This window comes from Saccostrea cucullata, unplaced genomic scaffold (assembly GCF_032062105.1).
Source record: "Saccostrea cucullata isolate Sc308-1 unplaced genomic scaffold, CSIRO_AGI_Scuc_v1 ctg376, whole genome shotgun sequence".
NCBI classification, from domain to species: domain Eukaryota; kingdom Metazoa; phylum Mollusca; class Bivalvia; order Ostreida; family Ostreidae; genus Saccostrea; species Saccostrea cuccullata.
The window spans coordinates 165787-184939 of NW_026933720.1; the positions used below are offsets into that span (position 1 = coordinate 165787).

A 19153-nucleotide genomic window follows, 5' to 3' on the forward strand; every position below is an offset into this window, starting at 1 on the left:
ATGTAAAAATAATGTTGAAAATATAATAACTGATTTTTGAAATAGACAAAATATTGAAAACTGGGTTATTGAGTCATATTCTATGTAACAAAAAAAAAGCCACCTGGAAAACCGATCTCTACATTGAAGATTATTCATGCATGCAGCACTTCCTGGTGCATTGTGGCCACACTGTTACAAGGAGAAGGACATATCCCCTAATGTTAGTATAAACAAAAACCTTTCATTTCATCAACATTTTCAAAAAGACATATATTCCAAATCATTTGAAATTATTCCATTTTTTTCAGTGTTTCGATTTACATTTAAATCGAGGGAAAAAGGTTAAATTGTGTTCGAGAGGAGAAAAAACTGGAATGGAAGACTACATCTAGTAAGTACGCTTCTAAAGATAAACCGTGACTAGAAAATATCCCTTTTATCCTATTTAATGAATATCTCGACAGTCAGTTGAAAAGTCTGTTTATCATAAATTAAGATAATAAAAACTATTTAAATTATCTGTTCTGCAGTGGAATCGCAGTTGGAATCATTTTATTTAAGTTTTTGCTTTGGATGTGCATCTGTGTCATTCGCTCTAACAGAAGAGAACACCAGCGAACAACTCGCCGATATATTCTGGCAGTCCCAGGAAGAGGTCAGATTCTCCGCGTACCAAATACAAGACAGGCTCAAGATAATGTGAGTAATTAATCTAAAATATTGAGAAAAAGTTTATTTCTAAGGAATTTTTAAAGAAAATAAATCCACCATTTTATTCCTTTCCATTTAGGCTTTCTTTTAAAGAATAATGTTTTTTTTTTTTACACTTTGTTGTCGTGTTTTTTTTTTTTTTTTTTTTTTTTTTTTTTTTGGTAATATTTTATTTTGTCAAAATGGCCTACAGGAAAATATTTGTGTAATAATTTTTTTTCGATATACAAAGTTTTCATACTGACAAGTTTATACACATTTTAACTTTCAGGACAGGGCATCGATTGTGAAAAACGAGGAGATACCACAAACTCATTGTCCCCCCGGGATGCCTCCCCCATACACGTATGCAGATCTCCCTAACATCAATAGTGGACGACCGTCCAGAGTTGTCTGAGGACCATCTAATGTTAAAGACAGATAGACTCTTTATAAGCTTATAATTGCCTCTAAATATATACCTTTGATGATTGTTATAAATTTTTTGTCTTGGAGATTTAACATGGTTATTGTTGCTAAGAAACATGACTGATTTATATTTTAAAATTGTTTTCTAGAAAATTTCATTTTGGTTAATCATTAGTTTTGATGAAAATGTCTATCTTTTTTTTTGAAATACTGAATTACTCTAGATGAAAGATAAAAATGAAACGGAATCAAGTCAAGTTAAAGTATACACATATGTCATGAATTTTGAATGTGATAATTACATACAGGATGCTGTTAAATATATCAATTATTAGACTGTAGAATTGACAGAAAAAAGTGTTTTAAATTGGAATGGCTTATACTCTCATAAATGGCATTTTTTGTTGGGATCGTTATATTAATGGTGCCACTGTTTTTCATTAAGGCGCCTGATCCAACCTATGAAATTACCAAGAATGCATGTTTTTGCCCTCTTCACAAATTTATGCATTCAATCGATCGCTGATCGTTATCTGAACCTTTTAAGTTGCGCTTTATTCAAAACTTATTTTGGCAATGAATCATCACTTTGGCAAAACTACAAACTACTAAAAAGTGAGTGTCAAACTATTTATATTTCTAATATATTGAAAAAAGGTTTTGTGAATGTATTTAATGCCATTAATGTTATTCCATAGACCAGTGTGAGGATGCCTCTCCGTATTTCACCACTAAGAGGCATGTTAAGTAGGATGTGTACAACTTTTTGATGAATTACCGGGGGTATATTTCTAACATTTAAAAAAGGACTGTTTACGTGGAGAAATGATTTGAACATTGTTTCATGTCTTTAGTTTGTTAAAGTAATGACACACGCATTGTTATTTAACATAACTCACTCAAAATGCTTAACTTAAATGCTTAACTTAAGGACAGATGATACAAACATACTTTAATAAAAAAATTTTGAAAATAACAACTTGGGTCATGTTTTAATGAATAAAATGAATAGATTTCACCACGTAGTATTTAATTTTTTATTCGAAGTTGCACAAAAATGAAATTTGAAGTGAAAAATATTTGTATAGAATAATAAGTTGATTTCAGAAGAGTAGAATTTGAACGTCACAGAATTTTTACAATTTCTTTATATATCCTAGAAATTTATTATTTGCATCATTTGCAGTGAAATAAGGTAAAAACATATAAATTAATCCAGGCATCCATTTTTTGTTTGTTTGTATAATCTGCCCTTAAGATAAATATTTTCATAAAGTATTGTTTATGTGATTATCATTTTATAAAATTGAATTGATGGTGCAATTACTTTTTATTTAGTATGAAATGATTAACGTTCATTTAACTATTTACGAGGGTTGTTCGAAAAGTTCGTGGACGATGCCCATCTTCGTTATATTACTCACTGGAAATTCAAAACAAGCACATTATAATATGTAAAAATATTTATGTGTGAAGTTTCACATTTAACACAAATAAATTTACTTCATTTTTAACTGACAACAAGTTAGGACACAATTCCAAAAATCTTGAAATTTATTTTTTAATTTTCATAACTTAACTCTCTAAGCAACTATCATTTTCCCAGATGTTTTCAGTAAAACCGTTTCTTCACAGGTCATCCTCATCCGATACGGATGTCACTCAAATATTGCATGTACTATTTGTACATACGCACATAACGTGATTCCTTTAACATTTTTAGAGTTTACAGGATTCAACAGAATTGCTTCAGTACCTGCTGCTGTAAAACGTCATCATTTTGTCGTTTTCGATAAGGACAACTTATCTTCTCAAGTTGATTTCTTTTCAACAAAGCAAAATATAAAACCATCATTTGGTACACGTATCGATGTAACAATTTTTAATTTTAATTTCTAGGTAGTTTTACGTTTTTCCTCCAGTTTACAGAGAATATGACTATAGACATTATTTATTGTATTGTCTGTAACTGACATGCTTGATTTTTGCATTTTTAAAATCTGGATAAGTTTTGAATTAATCGTAATATGTTGTCAAAATTAATACATATCATTTGAATTTATTGTTAAAATATTTCACACACATAGCAGTTGTTTCGTACATTCTTTAACTGACAACAAGTTAGGACACAATTCCAAAAATCTAATTTCATAACTCTTATCATTTCCCAATCGGAGTTCCACGGATGACTCGTACCTCGCACATAACCTTAGACGTCAACGGTGATGTACCATCTTGCTGATTCAGTCATGTGATCTGATTTGAATTTCTTTCAAATGTCATACATTTGAAATCGAAGTTATTCTGTGGCACACACAACAGTTTTTTCTTGCTTTTAAAGCCTATTGACATGAGGATGTAATCAAAACTTGTTACCGATACAGAATTGCACAAATTAAGGAACATTTTCTAAAAACGTTATGCATAGTGAAATAAGAAATGAGTGATAAGGCAGTTTCCGGCGGAGAAATGTGAGAATCTGTTGCGTATTCCTCCACTAATCACATCCGAGGTTTGAATGGAGCGTAGCGGAGTCAGCCGAGGATTGCCGATGGATCATTTCCTCTTCTCCTAAACATGACAAGATAGGACACCAGGTTGGTGAATTAAAAGCATTTTGAACTAGTCTGCACACGGGGAAGAAAAAAGTGTGCATAGTTCAAGTTCTATTTACCTTCAAGGGTTGATTTCAAACGTAACATCTCACATTACGTTAAAGGCTAGGTTATAATCTAACCGGAAGTCTGATAAACACATAGATGACACAAAGATATTTGTTTTTTCACATCTTTTTTCCACGGGGAATTTCAAAAAAACATTTTATAGGTCAATCAGAAGAGTTATATTGTTCGATATTCATTTTTTTTTAAAAAAAGAAGGCTCATGTGCAGAAACTTTTTCATGAGCAGTAGATTTTATGTATTTTGCAAAATTTCCAATATTTCCCCCCCCCCTCCAAATATTTAAGGCCTCTTAAATAAAACTTCAAATATAGGAATCGACTTCCGAGTCCTCAAAATAAATTGTATGATTTTAAGATTATCAGTTTGACTTTAAGTTCTCTTTTGATTCTTTTCTATTCTCTTGTATTATTGAGATGACCTTTATCATGTAATAATAAATAATAACTAGGGCTAATTGTAACGGGAACCGTTACAGATGTTCCCCAAATGCTCCCCAACTCCCTTTTGGTGCCTTATTCCCGGTAAGCTTAATTAAATAAGAGAAACGCGATACATTTAAGACTTTAACAAAGTTTTACCAGAAGTATTCAATTTCAGCAAAATGCGCATTTGAATACATGTGCGTAATGACCATATCATTTTACACTATTGATATATTGTAATATACTAAATATTACAGCATTTAATCCAAAAATATGTTTAATCTAGTGTATTTGGAATTTTACTCATTTCACGTGCACGCACGTGCATGCATGTGCATGATGACCATTCCCTATTGTAGGAGTCTTTAATAACTATCTATGTTCTGAATCCCATCCTGTTTGGTTGAAAACCAAGGGAGTTATAGACATTTAAAGTTTCAGCCAATCAGATTGCAGCGCACGTGCATGCGCGTGATTTGATGAAAATTATTATATATCATATTGTAGGATATCCTAAAGCATGCCTATGTTTTAAATTCCAAAGCATTTCGTCAAAAAATAAAAAAAGATATTGATATTTTTGTTTCAGCCAATTAGAGCGAAGTGCATGTTCATGCACGTGCAAGTATGTTCATGATGATCATACCTTCTTCTAGGAGTCCATTATGTTTGTCTATGTTCTAAATCCCATCCTGTTTGGTTGAAAACAAGGGAGTTATAGCCATTTAAAGTTTAAGCCAATCAGATTGCAGTGCACGTGCATGCGCATGATTTGATGAAAATTCTTATGTACCATATTGTAGGATATCCCAAAGCATGCCTATGTTTTAAATTTCAAAGCATTTCGTCAAAAAACAGAGAAGATATTGAGATTTTTGTTTCAGCCAATCAGAGCAAAGTGCACGTGCATGCGCGTGAGTTCGTGCTAATTTGACAGTGTCACATTATCTACACTATTGATATATCTTTATATAATGAGTTTCAAATCATTTCATTAAAAAATGTAAAAGTTATAGCTATATTAAGTATATGAGTCATTTCACTCATATCACGCGCACGAATGCATGCGTATGCGCGCAAAATGACCTTCGTTCCGCACACCTACACTACACACCTATTAACCCTAAAAAGGTTTTAGCTTAGTTAGGTGAACAGTTTCTGAGAACACTCGCGGACAAAAAAGTACCGGATAACAAAGAAGAAAAAAATGAATAATAATAGTAATAGGAAGAAACCGAGTAAAAACAATATGTTCCCAAACTCCGTTTGGGGAACATAACTAGCAGAGATCTCGTTGCGAGCAACAAGTGGGTCTTCCGTCCGATTCTTGATGAGATGAGATAAGATTTTAATTGAGATTTTCATTCAAAAATAACGATGAAATTGTTAAGAAGAACGATTTTGAACATTAAAGACTTATAAATTCGACTTTTGTCCCCTTCTGACCCCTTATAATAGGGAGTGCACTTTTTTCTTCATATCATCTTAACGCTCTTAGGATTTTGAACACTTTTGGTACAATTACTATTCAGAAAACGTCTAGCAAAAAATGAAAGGCTGCATATTGTTCAGAACATTATTTTGAACATGTTTTGTTCAATGTTACGCACCAGAATATTCCCCACTTTCGAAATAAAAAGCTTTAGCATTCTGGCCCCTTGTGACCCCTATTTATGTGATAAAGTACATAAAAGTTGTTACATATATTTGTATATTGCTGAGATAAACATTTTTGCTTCAGAATGTATAACAAAATATGAACTGTTAAAAAGTTATCGTTTAAAGAATTTTAGCCCTTTTTGACCCCTAATTTGAGTGCCCAGACCCTTTTTCTTGATTTTACCTGAAAGCTCTTAGGATTTTAAACATATTTTGTGTCTATTCAGATTTTCTTTTTCGTTTTCGAGATATTTGCAAAAGAAATATTTAGGGGCCAACCCTTCAACTCCTTAATAGGGACGTTTAGCAAAAAATGAAAGGTTTCATATTGTTAAAAACTTTATTTTGAACTACTTTTGTTCAATATTACTTATCAAAATATTTCCGACTTTCGGGATATAAAGCGTCAAAGATTAAGCATTCTGGCCCCTTGTGGCCTGTACTTATGTAACATATGATATAAAAATCATAAGATATCGTTGTATATTGTTGAGATAAACATTTTTGTTTAATGTATAACAGACAGTTAAAACGTTTTTTAAATTTAATTTTCAGTTATATTATATTACTGTAACAGGAAATCCAAGTATATTGCATGTCTACATCGTTCGTCCGTCATATATAAGAAGATTCAAAAATGTTTATTACCTCTGATATATACCCGGTAGTACTTAACCATATATGTTCTTTATTTTATTACACAAAAATTCAAAATACATATGTACATTTTTTTTGCTTTGTTAGAGCTTACTAGCCCGACAGTGGTTTTTTTTGAGTCCATCTATAAACACAAACATCCACTTTTTAGTTCGACGATGTTTACAGCGTCATTTTCCTTTGGGAACTATCTTGATACCAGCACATTCAAAACATAACCACACAAAGGGGCAGTCCTCATTGTCACAACCAGTGACTTTGTCAGAGTCTCCGTCATACTCCTTCTAGCAAACACAAATAATTTCCCTTCTTTGATGCTATACCCAATGTTGTTTGCTGGTGTTGCAGCACTCACCACATGCCCCTATAGAAGTCTAAATTATATAGTAAAGCAGCTTTTTAAAAACCTCCCCATATTGGTAATCTCATCACACAGAGTGTAACTCCTATTAACTCTTTCGACTAACATGTCTTCATTAGTCCAAACAACATAGTCACAGAATTCTTTCCCTGTCACAAGCAACTTGAACTGGTACTAGTAATTGTGATGGCCAGAATTAATTACCTCATACAATATGTATCCTATTGGCAATTTAGATTTAAATGCAACATCGCAAATTCGCATGAACCAATAACATGCAGAGTGTTTTGGTCTATCAATTTCTAGCTAGGTATACTTTACATTTCTTTCTTCCGCGTAGAAGAAATAAGAAATGGACAACGCCGCTGATTTAGCGTAAGTACTGTTATCTATCATTTCTAAGAAACACATACATTGAACTCATTCGGTGTTCATCAAATGCATAATAAAATCTTGAGAACTGAAAAGAAATGAAAAGAAAAGAAACATCTTTTAAGTATGCCATTGAAAGATAATTAAAACATATACATGAATACTTAAGATTAATAAACATTTTTGTTGACAAAATTAATGAAAAATGGTGAAAGCGAACAATTAACAAGCCCTAAAGGCAATTAAAAAATACAAAATGGGAGTAGAGAAAACATGGACCTCTAAACAAGCACAAAAGGCGATGTATGGTGTGATAGGTATAACAGGTCTGGACGATTTCCAAAGTCATGAGTCAAGAGCAATAACCGTGGATTTTTATAAATACACAAAATAAACAAAATCAGATAACAGCATTTATGCAAACCCATCCGAAAATAAATAAAACACGTTGTTTTATAGCTTTTAGATAAAAAGATTTTTTTGAAACAATGTTTTTGTAAACTTTATGCACATTTAGGAATAATATAATATTTATGACAATTCTACCGTGAACATAATACCTGAAAGCTTAGAAACGTTTTAAGTGGGATTAAAAATCTGTTACTAGGAGGTAGCAATCCCAATAGTTTAACGTACTTTAAAAATCTGATAGAAATACAGGAAAATTTTCAGTTTTTAGAGCCTGGCATAAAAATATTATCGAATTGATGGATATGGAGATAACGAACAGTATTCAATATCAAAGTCAATAAAACAATACAAAATAGGAGACGAGCAAACACGGGCCTCCGAAACATCAGAGGTGGGATCAGGTGCCATGGAGGAGTGAGCATTCCCTGCCGACCGGTCACACCCGCCGTGTGCTCACCGTCATGTTAGTGAAATGACTGAAAAATCCGTCATCAATTCATTGTATAAACTAGTGCTAATTGTAACGGGAACCGTTACAGATGTTCCCCAAACGCTCCCCAACTCCCTTTTGGTGCCATACTCCCTGTAAGCCTTATTAAATAAGATAGCCTCTTTACATTTTTTACTTTAACAACGTTTTCCGAGAAGGATACGAATTACATATTCAAATTTTAGCATTGCACGCATGTGCACATGAATGCATGTGCGTAATGATCATATTATCTTGTCTACACTATCTATATATCTAAATATACTATATATTAAAGCATTAAGTTCAAAAGTATTAAAAATCATTCATTCAAGTGTATTTTTAATTTCACTCGTTCCAAATGCACGTGCACGCACGTGCATGATTACCATACCATCTTTTAGGAGGCCCTTATATCTATCTATGTTCTAAATCCCATCCTGTTTCGTTGAAAACCGAGGGAGTAACAGCCATTTCAATTTCCAGCCAATCAGATTGTAGCACAAATGCATCCACGTGATTTCATGATTTTTTTCTATTTCATATTGTAGGATATCTTAATGCATAACATTGTTCTAAATTTCAAAGCATTTCGTCAAAAAACAAAGGAGATATAGACATCTAAAGTTTCAGCCAATCAGATTGCAGCACACGTGCATGCGCGTGATTTCTTGAAATTTTTTGTATATCATATTGAAGGCTATCCTAATGCATGACTATGTTTTAAATTTCAAAGCATTTCGTCAAAAAACAAAGAAGATATTGCCATTTAAAGTTTCAGCCAATCAGATTGCAGCGCACTTGCATGCGTGTGATTTCATGAATTTTTTTCCAAATCATATTGTAGAATATCCTAATTCATGATATACTTTTAAATTATAAAGCATTTCGTCAAAAAACAAAAGAGATATTGAGATTTTTGTTTCAGCCAATCAGAGCAAGGCCCACGTGCATGCGCGTGAGATCGTGCTAATTTGACAGTGTCATATTATTAACACTATTAATATATCCTTATGTATCGAGTTTCAAAGCATTTCATCTAAAAATGTAAAAGTTATGGCCATATTAATTATATCAGTCATTTCACTCATTTCACGCGCCCGCACGTGCATGCGTATGCGCGCAAAATGACCTTCGTTCCGCACACCTACACTACACACCTATTAACCCTAAAAAGGTTTTAGCTCAGTTGGGTGAACAGTTTCTGAGAACACTCGCGGACAAAAAAGTACCGGAGAACAAAGAAGAAAAAAAGAATAATAATAACTAGTGCTAATTGTAACGGGGACCGTTACAGATGTTCCCAAAACGCTCCCCAACTCCCTTTTGGTGCCATATTCCCTATAAGCTTCATTAAATAAGACAAACTCTACGCATTTGAGACTTTAACAACGTTTACCCAGAAGTGTACCAATTTCATTCAAATTTTAGCATTGCACGCGTGCGCATGTGAATGCATGTGCGTAATGACCATACAATCTTGTCTTTACAATCTATAGATTTTAATATACTAAATATCAAAGTATTTAATCCAAACGTATTAAAAAATACGCTAATTCAAGTGTATTTTTGATTTTACTCATTTCACGTGCACGCACGTGCTCACATGAGCATGGCGACCATACTTTCTTGGAGAAGTCCATTACATCTATCTATGTTCTAAATCCCACCCCGTTTGGTTGAAAACCAAGGGAGTTATAGCTGTTCAAAGTTTCAGCCAATTAGATTGCAGCGCACGTACATGCACGTGTATGCATGTGCATGGTGACCATGTCTTCTTGTAGAAGTCCATTATATCTATCTATGTTCCAAATCCCATCCTGTTTGGTTGAAAACCAAGGGAGTTATAGCTATTTAAAGCATAAGCCAATCAGATTGCAGCGCACGTGCATGCACGCGTTTTCAAAATAATTGCTATATATCTTATTGTAGGACATCCTAATGCATGTCTATATTTAAAATTTCAAAGGATTTCCTAAAAAAAACAAGAAAGATATTGAGACTTTAGTTTCAGCAAATCAGAGCAAAGCGCACGTGCATGCGCGTGAGATCTTGCTTTTTTGACCATGTCACCTTGTCTATGCTTCTAATATATACTTCTAATATGAGTTTTAAAGCATATCATCAATAATTTAAATAGTTACGTCTGTATCAATTATATTGGACATTTCTCGTGTTGCACGTGCGAGCTCTTGCAAGCACACGTGCATGCACATGCTTTCATGATATTTCTTTTATTACGGGCTGTAGATCTCCCTAATGTATGACTATGTTCAAAATTTCAAATGATTTTATCAAAAAACAAGAAAGATATTGAGACTTTAGTTTCAGCCAATCAGAGCGAAGCGCACGTGCTTGCACGTGCGATCTTGCTATTTTGACCATGTCATCTTGTGCATACTACTCATATATCCTTACATTATGAGTTTCAAAACATTTCGTCTAAAAATAGAAAAATTACGGTTATATCCATTATATATTGGTCTTTTCAAGTTTTGCACGTGCGCGCTCTTGCAAGCACGTGCGCGCAAAATGACCTTGATTCCGCAAATCTACATAACATGCCTACTTACCCTGAAAAGGTTTCCCCTTAATCGGATGTGTACTTTACAAGATCATTCGCGGACAAAATTTTCCCGAGAAGAAAAATAATAATAATAATAATAATAATAATAACTAGGGCTAATTGTAACGGGAACCGTTACAGATGTTCCCCAAACGCTCCCCAACTCCCTTTTGGTGCCTTATTCCCTGTAAGCTTCATTAAATAAGACGAACTCTATGCCTTTTAAACTATAATAATGTTTTCCAAGAAGTATATTCAGTATATTCAAATTTATGCATTGCACGCATGCGCATTTGAATGCATGTGCGTAATGACCATATCATCTTGTCTACACTATTTATATACTAGAAATTACAGCGTTTAATCCAAAAGTATTAAAAAAAACGTTTTAATCTAGTGTTTTTGTAATTTTACTCATTTCACGTGCACGCACGTGCATGCATGTGCATGTCGACTGTATGTTCTTGTAGGGGTCTGTTATGTTTGTCTATGTTCTAAATCCCATCCTGTTTGGTTGAAAAACGAGGAAGTTATAGCCATTTTAAGTTTAAGCCAATCAGATTGCAGCGCACGTGTATGCGCATGTTTTCACGACAACTGTTATAAATCATATTGTAGGACATCCTATTGCATGATTATGTTTAAAATTTTAAAGCATTTCGTCAAAAATTAAAAAAAGATATTGTAATTTTTGTTTCAGCGAATCACAGCAAAGCACACGTGCATGCACGTGCATGCATGTGCATGGCGACCATACCTCCTTGTGGGAGTTCATTATGTTTGTCTATGTTCTAAATCCCATACTGTTTCGTTGAAAAACAAGGGAGTTATAGCCATTTAAAGTTTAAGCCAATCAGATTGCAGCGCACGTGCATGTGCGTGTTAACATGGCAATTGTTATATATCATATTGTAGTACATCCTAAAGTATGCCTATATTTTAAATTTCATAGCATTTCGTCAAAAAACAGAAAAGATATTGCGATTTTTGTTTCAGCCAATCAGAGCGAAGCGCACGTGCATGCGTGTGAGTTCGTGCTAATTTGACAGTGTCACATTATCTACACTATTAATATATCCTTATTAAATGAGTTTTAAAATATTTCATCAAAAAATGTTAAAGTTATGGCTATATAAAGTATATCCGTCATTTCACTCATTTCACGCGCCCGCACGTGCATGCGTATGCGCGCAAAATAACCTTCGTGTTGCACACCTACACTACACACCTATTAACCCTAAAAAGGTTTTAGCTCAGTTGGGTGAACAGTTTCTGAAAACACTCGCGGACAAAAAAAGTACCGGAGAACAAAGAAGAAAAAAAAGAATAATAATAATAATAATAATAATAAGAAACCGAGTAAAAACAATATGTTCCCAAACTCCGTTTGGGGAACATAATAACTAGTGCTAATTGTGACGGGGACCGTTACAGATGTTCCCCAAACGCTCCCCAACTCCCTTTTGGTGCCATACTCCCTGTAAATTTCATTAAATAAGACAAACTCTATGCATTTGAAACTTAACAACGTTTACCCAGAAGTGTACCAAGTTTATTCAAATTTTAGCAGTGCACGCGTGCGCATGTGAATGCATGTGCGTAATGACCATATCATCTTGTCTACACAATCTACTAGTATATATTTCGATATACTAAATATCAAAGTATTTAATCCAAAAGTATTTTAAAAAATTGTTCATTCAAGTGTATATTTGATTTTGCTCATTTCACGTGCACGCACGTGCATACATGAGCGTGGTGACCATACTTACTTTTAGACGTCCATTACATCTATCTATGTTCTAAATCCCATCCTGTTTGGTTGAAAACCAAGGGAGTTATAGCTGTTTAAAGTTTCAGCCAATCAGATTGCAGCACATGTACACGCACGTGTATGCATGTGCATGGTGACCATACTTTCTTGTAGTAGTCCATTATATCTATCTATGTTCCAATTCCCATCCTGTTTGGTTGAAAACCAAGGGAGTTATAGCTATTTAAAGTTTAAGCCAATCAAATTGCAGCGCACGTGCATGCACGTGTTTTCATGATAATTGCTATATATCATGTTGTAGGATATCCTAATGCATGGCTATGTTCAAAATTTCAAAGGATTTCGTCAAAAAACAAGAAAGATATTGAGACTTTAGTTACAGCCAATCAGAGCAAAGCGCACGTGCATGCGCGTGAGATCTTGCTATTTTGACCATGTCATATTGTCTATGCTACTAATATAACCTTATATTATAAGTTTGAAAGCATTTCATCCAAAAATAGAAAAGTTACGGCTAATCTATTATATTGATCATTTCACACGTTGCACGTGCACGCTCTTGCAAGCACGTGCGCGCAAAATGACCTTTGTTCCGCAAATCTACAAAACATTCCTACTGACCATAAAAAGATTTTATCTAAGTCGGATGTGTAGTTTACAAGATCACTCCCGGACAAAAAAGTATCCAGGAAGAAGAAGAAAAATAATAATAATAATAAGAAACAGAGTAAAAACAATATGTTCCCCAACTTCGTTTGGGGAACATAATAATAAGAAACAGAGTAAAAACAATATGTTCCCCAACTTCGTTTGGGGAACATAATAACTAGATGCGTTCTTGTTGCTGGTGCAACAAGCAGGTCTTCCGACCCACTTCTCTTTTGCAATCTAGTTTGCGTCATCATATGAATAGATTTCTTCTTTTTTTTCATTTACGTTCATTTACAGTAGTTTCTAGACACAGATCGTGATTGTTCCAGGTATTTCACAAAATATCTCCAAATATAGCTTTTAAAAATCGGCAAAATCTTCCACACATGTTATAAAAGAGTGAAAAGTAAATTGCAACTGAAAAAAGACAAAAACAAAGAAAAAATTTGGGGAACGCCCCGAGCGGGATTCGAACCCGCGACAGTAAGACAAAGTTTGGTTCGGTCATATCTTTGCAATAAACGCACGCATGAAAAAATTGAAAGCATATATAGATATCTTTGAAGACGCTCTATAAACCCTATCAATCCGAAAGAAAAATATTGAAAAACAAAAAAGTTGAGAAATTAGACTTTTTGAATTCACTTCCGTTTGCGACCGGAAGTAGAAACGACAAAAAATGAAGGACGTTCGGCACATCTACAAGTGATGCTCTTTCATGTCCATGAGTTTCAATGTCATATCTTTAGCCGTTTTCAAGAAAAGTAGGGTACAAAAATCCATTTAAAAAATACAAATTTCCCCAAAAATCGCGAATGGAAGCAAAAATTGAAAAAATGAAAAACACGTCTGGAGATATTGACCTGATGCATCTTTTCTGTAAAAATCTTTGAAATCCGTACAGACACAGCTGAGATATCGCCATAACTATGAAAAAAGAATAATAATAATAATAATAATAATAATAATAATAGGAAACCGACGGAAAACAATAAGGTCTTCCGAAGGAAGTCGGAAGACCTTAATAATAATAATAATAATAACTAGAAACTCTTGTTGCTACAGCAACAAAAAACGGTCTTCCGTTCTCCTCTATTTATCTGTATGAATGAGCTTTTATCTATGTTAAAAAGGCATATAATATTTAAAATGATTACAGGAAAAAAACGGCCGGAGATGTAACTTACCAAGATTCTCGACGTTACTTTAGACAATTATAGTCTTGACGACCGGAAGTGATGGCAGACACATTTCATCCTATATCTGTTACCCAATCTTCATGATTTATTATTTATATAAGTTTAGTGACTTGATCTGTTACACTGTAAGAGATCTCGTAATGTTAACTTCTCATTTTGAAGAGAAGAAATCACATGACCGGAAGTAGATTTTTAAAATAAAGGTATTTGAGGTTACTTTAGACATTTCAGTCTGAATAACATGTCCTGAAATCATTTCAAATACTCTTTTTTATAAAAGATATTTATGGCAAAGAATGATACTAAATTTATGCAGTTTTTCTCTCATAACCGTCATTTTTGTTTCCAGCGGGACTGACATATTTCATAATTACTAATAAGATGCTATAATATATTACTAAGAAATATTCCGTAATGAAAAGTTAATTTTTCTTATTTATTTGATCACTTCCTGTGACAACGGGAAGTGACGGCGAAAAATATTAACCCAAATGGATTTGGCTACTCATCAAGATCTACCACTCCTATAAGTTTGGTGTCTTCACCACTTACTGTTTACGAGATCTCTCTGTGATAACTTCTCATCTTAAGGACAGGAAATCACGCGACCAGAAGTAATTTCAAAAAGATAGTTGAACTTACTGTAGACATTTGCATTCTGAATAACATATCCAAAAATTATTACAAATACATTATCCATTAAAAGTATTTACGGGAAAGAAAAAATACTCAAATTATGTAGTTTTTCTCTTATAACCGGAAGTTGTCGTTTTTGTTTACAGTGGGACTGATATATTTCGAAACTACGAATAAGATGTTATAATGTGATGCAAAAAAACATTCATAAAAGAAAAGTTAAAATTTTTGATTTCTTAGATCACTTCCTGTTACTACCGGAAGTGACCGCGGAGAATCTTAACCCAAATAGTTTTGCCTACTCATCAAGATCTACAACTCCTATAAGTTTGGTGTCTTCATCTTTTACCGTTTACGAGATCTCTCTATGATAACTTCTCATTTTGAGGACAGGAAATCACGAAACTGGAAGTGAATTTTACAAAGAAATTTGACGTTACTGTAGACATTTGCAGTCTGAATAAAATATCCAAAAATCATTACAAATACTTCATGTATAAAAAATATTTATGGGAAAGAAAAATACTGAAAATATGCAGTTTTTCTCTTACAACCGGAAGTTGTCGTTTTTGTTTCCGGTGGGACTGACATATTTCAACACTACATGTAAGATGCTATAATGTGATGCAAAAAAAGTTTTAAAAAAGAAAAGTTGAAATTTTCGATATTTATGAACACTTCCTGTGACGACCGGAAGTGACGGCGGACAACCTTAACCCAAATGGATTTGCCTACTTATCAAGATCTATCATCCCTGTAAGTTTGGTGCCTTAATCTCTTACCGTTTCTGAGATCTCACTCGGATTAGATATTTTTTAAAAACCAGGAAATCGGACAAATCTGACGACCGGAAGTAAATTTTGAAAAAATGAAAAAAACGTCTCGGGGTATTTTCATTCCCTATCATCCCTGAAAATTTCAGGAAAATCCGTCCAGACATCTCTGAGAAATCCTGCCGACAAGATTTGGGAAAAAAAATAATAAGAAGAAGAAAAAACAGTAGAATCACTATAAGGTCTTCCGTCTGAAACGGAAGACCTTAATAAGAAACCGAGTAAAAACAATATGTTCCCAAACTCCGTTTGGGGAACATAATAATGAAATAATAATTGGTATGAAAAACGTCAGTTAGCATTTGATCCAATGATAAATTGTATTTGCTGACAAGGTCATTGTATCGACCACAGAACTTACGAAATGATGACTTTAAACTGGACTGCTGATATTCTTGTTTCATCAACTTCGAAATCCTTGTCAATAATTTACCTCGTTTTAGAAATTGTTCATAAATAGAGCGTGCTCTTGCGTATCGAATCAACTGAGATATGTACACTCCGTATGCAGGTGATGAAGGTATATAGATAACAGTTTTAATTATTTTTTAGTGTTTCTAACAAAACCGTCCATGTAGTTTTTAGTATACATACGAGGTAAGATATTGGGATAAAACGCATTCATGCATAATCATCTCTTTTCTTCACTTTTACGCCTTTACTTATGCCCATTTGAACTCTGCATAGTTATTATTCGCCCCTCATGAAGTCCGTGATATTTTAAAACTATATGCAGACTACACGATAAACATTTTTGTGAGATGGATCTGTACACATGGAATTTAAGCATCATTGGATGAAAATCGGATGGCTAAGCAAAATTATATTTACCAGCCTATAGTATATTCTGGTAAATAGTGGTAGTATTCATAAGAATTCCTTAATATGATTGTAATCCTAATTTTCAATCAGAATATCAGAATAAAAAAATAAAACATCTCTTTAATTTCAAGGTCAAAGAACTTGGGCGTACAATCAATTTTTTTCTATCCAATTTTGCTTATGAACACAAAAGGGCAAAATGGACAAACTCTCCCCTTTCTTTTTCAATAGACCACTGCCTAAGACTATACAATAAGAATAAACTTAAATTTTGAGCATCTTGAGTTTTATTTTTCATACATGTTCTACTTTTGCATAATTTTAAATACAAAACGCATGATAAAAGATTTAATAGTTTTTTTTCAAAATTAGTTTAGAAAATACATGTATACTCATTTGAAAATTTTACTTAAGATCGTTATTTTTAAGCTAGAATTGCATTAATGTTTTCGTTTCACATGACAAAGTTTGTGACAAGGTAAGCTTTGTCATTAAGGTTTATTATTACAACTGCTTTTAGAAGAATTTAGTTTATTCCTCATGAGGTTATCTAAAATATACACTTTTGTTACAGAAATGTAATGTTACAGAAATGTAAATGGTGTCGATTGTATCAAGTTAGCACAATTTTATTTTTTCCTGGAGAACAAAGAAAAAATGCAAAATATAGTTCGTTTAACTGAGGCAATTCTCAATTTTGATTCAGGTTTTGACCCATAAAAAAATATTGTAAAAGAAATATATATATATAACTGATTTTTAGAATAGGCAAAATATTGAAAACTGGGTTATTGAGTTATATTTTATGTAACAAAAAATCCACCTTGGAAACCCATCTCTACATTGAAAGTTATTCGTGCATGCAGCACTTCCTGATGCATTGTGGCCACACTGTTACACGGAGAAGGACAATCTTCAATGTTAGTATAAGAAAAACTTTCATTTCATCAAAATGTTCTGAACCATAATTATTCACGAACATTTGAACATTTTCCATTTTTTCAGTTTTGATTTACATTTGAATCGGGCGGAAAAGGTTAAATTTTGCAAGAAAACTGGAATGGAGAACTACTATTAGTAAGTACGCTTGTGAAGATAATCTGTGACTAGAAAATATCCTTTTTATCTTCCGTTAATGAATATCTTGACAGTCAGTTGGAGAGTGTATTTATCATAAATGAAGTTAATAGAAACTACATAAATTATCATTTTGCAGTGGAATCGGAGTTGGAATCCTCCTAATTAAGTTGTTGCTTTGTATGTGCATCTGTGGCATTCGCGCTAACAGAAGAGAACACCAGCGAACATATCGCCGATATATTCTGACAGTCCCAGGAAGAGGCCAGATTCTCAGTGTACCGAATACCGGACAAACGCAAGACAATGTGAGTAATAAACCTAAAATATTGATAAAAAGTTTATTTTTAGAAAAAAGTTTTAGATAAATCTACTATTCTAATCCTTTCAACCAAGGTTTTCTTTTCTTTTTCTTTAAAAAAAAAACGCCCTGTTTTTACGCTTAGTATTAGATCTATGTCGTGGTTAAAAAAATATTTTATTCCATCAAAAGGTCTACAGGAAACTATTTGTGCAATAGCAATTTTTTTCCAGATTTAAAAGTTTTCATCATTACAAGTATATACATATTATTTTTAACTTTTAGGACAGGGCATCGATTGTGAAAAACGAGGAGATACCACAAGCATATCCCCCCGGGATGCCTCCCCCATATACGTATGCAGATCTCCCCAACCTCAATAGTGGACAACCCTCAAGAGTTGTCTGAGGACCATATAATGTTAACAGACACATAGAATCTCTATATTTATTACCTCACTATATTTACTCACAAAAAATATATTTGGGCAAGAATTAGATTCATCCCTTATAATTTTATTTTAAATTCATTAGTCAACTATGGGTGTAAAATTGCGTTACTTTTTATGAGTTCAAATTTGCCGCTCAATAGAACAATGGTAGTGACGGAAGTGGTGGGAAGTGAGATGCCTAGTGATGTGATATGTGCACCTCTTTCTGATGCATTATATTTCTGACATATAATAAAGGACTGTTTTCATGAAGAAATGAAGTTAACATTTTATTTCATGTATATTATACTTTGTTGACATGCGCATTGTTTCTACAAGACATATTTAGAGGATGGTGTTTTTTTTCAAACATTTACTTATTTAACTAAAGATAAATACACCACTTTCATAAAGTATTATTTATGTAATTATCATCATAAAGAAAATAAATGGTACTCATACTTTTCATTTAATATGAAATTTTTGTTTACATGTTTACTGTTCATTTAACTATTTACATTCTATAACTGGCATAGAGATTGGACACAAATCCAAAAATCTAAATTTATTTAACTCTCATCATTTTCTGTACTCATTATACCTGGTGAGAAAGGAAACCAGGTGGGTAGATTAAAACTATTTTGAACTAGTCTGCACATGGGGAAGAAAAAAGACTGCATTGTTATAGGCTTATATACCTTCAAGTGTTGATTTCACACATAACATCT

At 33.2% G+C, this 19153-nt stretch overlaps 1 protein-coding gene across 4 annotated transcripts; it reads left to right on the plus strand.

Annotated features, from left to right (window-relative positions):
* The first annotated feature begins 121 nt into the window (after window positions 1-121).
* LOC134239061 (uncharacterized) lies at window positions 122-18892 on the plus strand. 4 transcript variants are annotated; one of them, XM_062721211.1, is made up of 4 exons: window positions 122-202; window positions 291-373; window positions 513-681; window positions 18281-18892. In XM_062721211.1, exons 1-4 carry the CDS (start codon window positions 137-139, stop codon window positions 18401-18403), a joined length of 441 nt encoding a protein of 146 aa, XP_062577195.1. In that variant the 5' UTR covers window positions 122-136; the 3' UTR covers window positions 18404-18892. The 4 variants fall into 4 exon arrangements, with proteins under 4 accessions (XP_062577195.1, XP_062577196.1, XP_062577194.1 ...); XM_062721212.1 differs by lacking the exon at window positions 513-681 and adding an exon at window positions 17834-18002; XM_062721210.1 differs by lacking the exon at window positions 18281-18892 and adding an exon at window positions 965-2119.
* Window positions 18893-19153: the final 261 nt, after the last annotated feature.

Bases quoted from the DNA above. Each gene is read 5' to 3' on its own strand.
- LOC134239061 (XM_062721210.1), top strand. From the start codon at position 137: ATGCATGCAGCACTTCCTGGTGCATTGTGGCCACACTGTTACAAGGAG. The intron at 203-290 runs GTTAGTATAAAC...CATTTTTTTCAG, and splicing joins AGAAGGACATATCCCCTAAT to TGTTTCGATTTACATTTAAA. The intron at 374-512 runs GTAAGTACGCTT...TCTGTTCTGCAG, and splicing joins GGAATGGAAGACTACATCTA to TGGAATCGCAGTTGGAATCA.